This window comes from Geospiza fortis, unplaced genomic scaffold, assembly GCF_000277835.1.
Source record: "Geospiza fortis unplaced genomic scaffold, GeoFor_1.0 scaffold4, whole genome shotgun sequence".
Classification (NCBI taxonomy): Eukaryota; Metazoa; Chordata; class Aves; order Passeriformes; family Thraupidae; genus Geospiza; species Geospiza fortis.
The window spans coordinates 645960-650253 of NW_005054475.1; the positions used below are offsets into that span (position 1 = coordinate 645960).

At 42.5% G+C, this 4294-nt stretch overlaps 1 protein-coding gene across 1 annotated transcript in view; it reads left to right on the plus strand.

Moving 5' to 3' along the window:
* The first annotated feature begins 264 nt into the window (after positions 1 to 264).
* The window catches only part of SPEN (spen family transcriptional repressor), a 47857-nt gene continuing 43827 nt past the window's right edge, over positions 265 to 4294 (plus strand). The window contains 3 exon segments of the mRNA XM_031062958.1: positions 265 to 643; positions 3915 to 4292; position 4294. The exon segment at position 4294 is cut by the window's right edge and continues 86 nt beyond it. Of these exon segments, the coding sequence (XP_030918818.1) occupies positions 294 to 643; positions 3915 to 4292; position 4294 (729 nt within the window). The 5' untranslated portion in view covers positions 265 to 293.

Here is a 4294-nt window from a genome sequence, read left to right on the forward strand (position 1 = left end):
GACTAACGATGTGCAGGGTGCTCTGGTTGTGAACACCTTTCTATTTCTTCAGCTGCTGCTGCTCTGTTGCTCTAAAAAGGGTGATCCCATGGTAGGCTCCCCACACTTCCAGAAAGGAGTTTAAATGTAACCATGGAAAGCTTAAATGGCTTTTTTCTCTCTCCAAATGGATTTTCCCCTCCTGATGTCTCCCAATGATTGATTTTCCTGGCACAGGGGAAGGGTGAAGGGTTGGATGTTGATTTTGCAGGAGGCAATGTTATTAAACGTGGTCTCTTCCCACCAGCACTAACATGTGTGCTCTGCTTTGCTTCTCTTCCAGATATGGACGTGTCGAAAGTGTCAAAATCCTCCCTAAGAGGGGGTCGGAAGGCGGAGTGGCAGCGTTTGTGGATTTTGTGGACATCAAAAGTGCCCAGAAGGCACACAACTCTGTCAACAAAATGGGAGATAGAGACCTACGGACGGATTATAATGAGCCAGGAACCATTCCCAGTGCTGCGCGGGGATTGGATGATACAGTTTCCATAGCATCTCGTAGTAGAGAGGTTTCTGGGTTCAGAGGAGGTGGTGGGGGACCCACTTATGGCCCCCCACCATCACTTCATGCACGGGAAGGACGTTATGAGCGGAGACTTGATGGGTAAGTTCCAAGGTTTCTCTAGGCAGGTATTTTGTATTTGATATGGTGAGAAACACAAACTCGTATCTAGGGCCCCCAGATGGATTTAAAATTTTGGGAATTATCTATGTTTCCTATTTTGGGTTGGAAACGGAAGTGATTTCTATCCCAGTGGCTGGTACCTTGTGGATCCATAGAGGATGTGTCCTGCAGCTGGTTGGATATCTACCTACACTTGAAATAAGGTGGTTTTAAGATGGAAGATTTCCTTTGGCCAGCATCGATATTGGAGTTACTCTTTTCTAGAAGTAGCGATCCCATTTCTTGGATAATATTAAGGCCTTGCTGGATGTATCCCTGCTGCCAGATGGAGCTATCTTACTCTACAACATGTGGTGAAGTTCTCTGTGGAGTATCTTCGGAATACTAGAACCTAAAATTCGGTGAAAGCTTGATGCCTAGCTCTCAGTTCTCACTATACGCAGCGGGTATGTTAATTGGATTGTCACCACAAAATTCAGAGTAGACTTTAATGATGTGGCCTCTTGGATTCTACCGACAACTCTGAGCGATGGAAATAACGCTTGGATGGAGAAGACCGAAGGCAGCTTGTGATGGTTCCATTTTGGATCTACATCATTTCCAAGTTATTGGGATTATTCTTTCTGATGGTATTGGCAAAAAGAGATGACGGACATTACTAAATTTTGGAAATTATAGTTTATTTTTTTTAAAGCTGGGATAAGAACTACTGCCTTGAATTTATTGGATGGTATACAGTCAAGACGCCAGTAGCCATGGGGAGTGGATTACTATCTAGCCTCTTAAAAAGCTCTGCTGCTCCACATTAAACATACTTTAGCTTTAAGGACGTGGTGCTAATACCCGTTTGTGGATACACCAGTGAGAAGTGACTGGGCTGGATGGTTACCAAGGCGGCCAGAGGATGCCTGCTGGCAGCAGCGTGAGGGCCCTCGGGCCTCGGGGGATCTTCTACCAGCTGCTTGATTCAGACTTAGGGCTGGAAATTAAAATTATGGATCTATTTAAGTGCCTTCTGTCTCAAGAAAGAAGTCTGGGGGTTTCAGAGTTACAGTTTCAGTCTGGGACTACTTCCGTCCAGTGGAATTTTTTTTTTGTGTCTTGTCACTAAGAATTTTTTTTTCTTGTTGGTTCATCTAAAATATCATTTGACACCCTTGCCCATTAAGAAGGTGGATTACCCCTGTAAGAGGGGCCAAAATTGGGGAAGTTATGTTCACAATTCTCTCCCTAGATTTAATTGGGAATATAGGTCGTGTTTCCACACTTGGAAAAGGTTGGTATGTCCTGCCCTGTGTATATTAGCCCCTCTCCTAACCCAAGTCAAACCCTCTCTTTCCACTAACTCCAGTAGCACTTAGTACTAATAGATAAATGAAGAAAGCACTGTAGCCAGTAGCTGTTCAGCTCTGCTTCCTCTGTCTGTCTTCTGTGTCCTTCTCATGGATAAGGATTTGTTCTTTCTGTCAGCTCTGTAGCAGTAACCTGCTAGAAAATACTGCTTTTTCTCTGACCTCATTAAATCAGCTCTCACTGATTAACACTTTGTAGGATGCTAAATGCAATCGTTTGTAAAATTGTTGATCTTGGTCCTTCAAAAGGGGGAAAAAAGAACCAAAACAGAGACACATTTCTGTGCCAGATTCTGAAAAAGCTTTCAAAATTCCATTGTTGCGAGCAAGAGGTAATGGAAATAGAAACGCAACAATGAATTTCAAGCAGATGTAGAAGATAATGACATTCTCTTGCACTGGTTAAATAGTTTTTTATATATCATTTGAGAGAAAAAAATGCAGGCAAGATGTGAGGGAGCCCTGTAGAAAGCTTGATATGAGTTACAATTTAACAACAGAGAGTGAATATATTGAGAGGATTAAGGATCTAGTGATTCATTGGAGAAGGAATGGAAGGAACTTCCTGAGATGCTAATCGAAAAAAGATTCAAATCCCATTTTCAGTTTATAAAAGATCCCTGAAATATTTCTGCCATTTGAACTAGAGCTGTGATGCAGGAGAGGAGGAGGAGGCACAAGGCAGAATTGGGTTATCAGGATTCAGGAGACTGAAGTGACTCATAACACATTCTAAAGGAAGAATCTGAGAGAGAAGGCTGAAAAAAAAGGTTGAAATGTCCTTTGTAAGATGGATAATTAATTTTTAAATTTATTTTGGCTACCCTGACATATTTAGAATTTTAGAAGTATTTTTTAAATGTTCAAAGTAACCATTCTGGATCTTCCATTTTGTAGATGTAACTAAGATGTACCATCCTGGTACTTGTCTAAATTGGAATACTCAAGTATTTGTAGTGTTCCTTTCTCTGTCAGTCTCTTTATTTGAGAGATCACACTAACTCAGAACATCAGCGAGCCTTTCTCAGTTTAAAATGTTCAAAACTCTGAAATGAACTGGACTGTAGCTGCTGGAAAGCAGCAGCTTGTGCAGATAGAAATTCTGTGATTGCAGCAGTCTAAACAAAAATTGGATTCCCAGTCCATGTGTAGGGTCTTAGTATGTTCTGGGGACGTGCATCCTTGCAGTTCCAGCATTAGTAATGGAGATGTTTCTTTAGCGTCCATAACTTTTACAATGAATGATTGTAGCAATCTGGTCAAAGCAAAAATTCCCTCTAAGAGGGTAAAATATTTTAGAGCAGCAACAAGAAACCCCCTAATTTTCTGGGAAATCTCTATGGGTTATGCCACCCCTTTTGAAAGCAGCTTCTTACCTATGGGTCATGCTTTGCATGGAGGCTTTCATGGCTACAGCCCAATTTGTGATTCCATTTTTGCAGAACAATAATTACAAGAGCTCCAGTAATTACAAATTTTGAAAAAAAAATTTTGAAGCTCTTAAGCAAAAATGGAGAGAAAAAGAAGAAGTTAATGATAATGTCCACAACCGTGAAGTTTTTCTTGTTTACAGAATTTAAAAGAAAAAGAACAATTGAAATGAGGATTCTGCATGGGAAAGCAGAATTTTTTTTCCTGTGCAGGCAAGTTGCTGGTCATGAAAGCCCCATATTGTGATTAAACCAAAATGATTGCTCAGCTTGATTGTATACAAATATAACTTTGGAGTCAAGTAAAATGTTTTGAAGTTTGTCATTGTTTGCTTGATAGGTTATTGCTGGTTAGTGGAGAAGCAGTCGCAACAATAAGTCGAGTGCTGCCATGAATGTTTGCATGATTTGCTTTTGGTCATGCCTGCCCCTTTCTGATGCGATATTTTTCCCCCTTCCCAAATGCAGGGCTTCAGATAACAGGGAGCGTGCTTATGAACATAGTGCCTATGGACACCATGAGCGGGGGACGGGCGGATTTGATCGGACGAGACATTACGATCAGGATTACTATAGAGACCCTCGGGAGCGGACCTTACAACACGGGCTCTATTACACTTCTCGGAGCCGAAGTCCAAACCGCTTTGACGCTCACGACCCCCGATACGAACCTAGGGCCCGGGAGCAGTTTACATTGCCCAGTGTGGTACACAGGGATATCTACAGGGATGACATTACACGGGAGGTACGAGGCAGAAGGCCAGAGCGGAACTACCAGCACAGCCGGAGCCGCTCGCCGCACTCGTCACAGTCCAGGACGCAGTCCCCGCAGCGGCTGGCCAGCCACG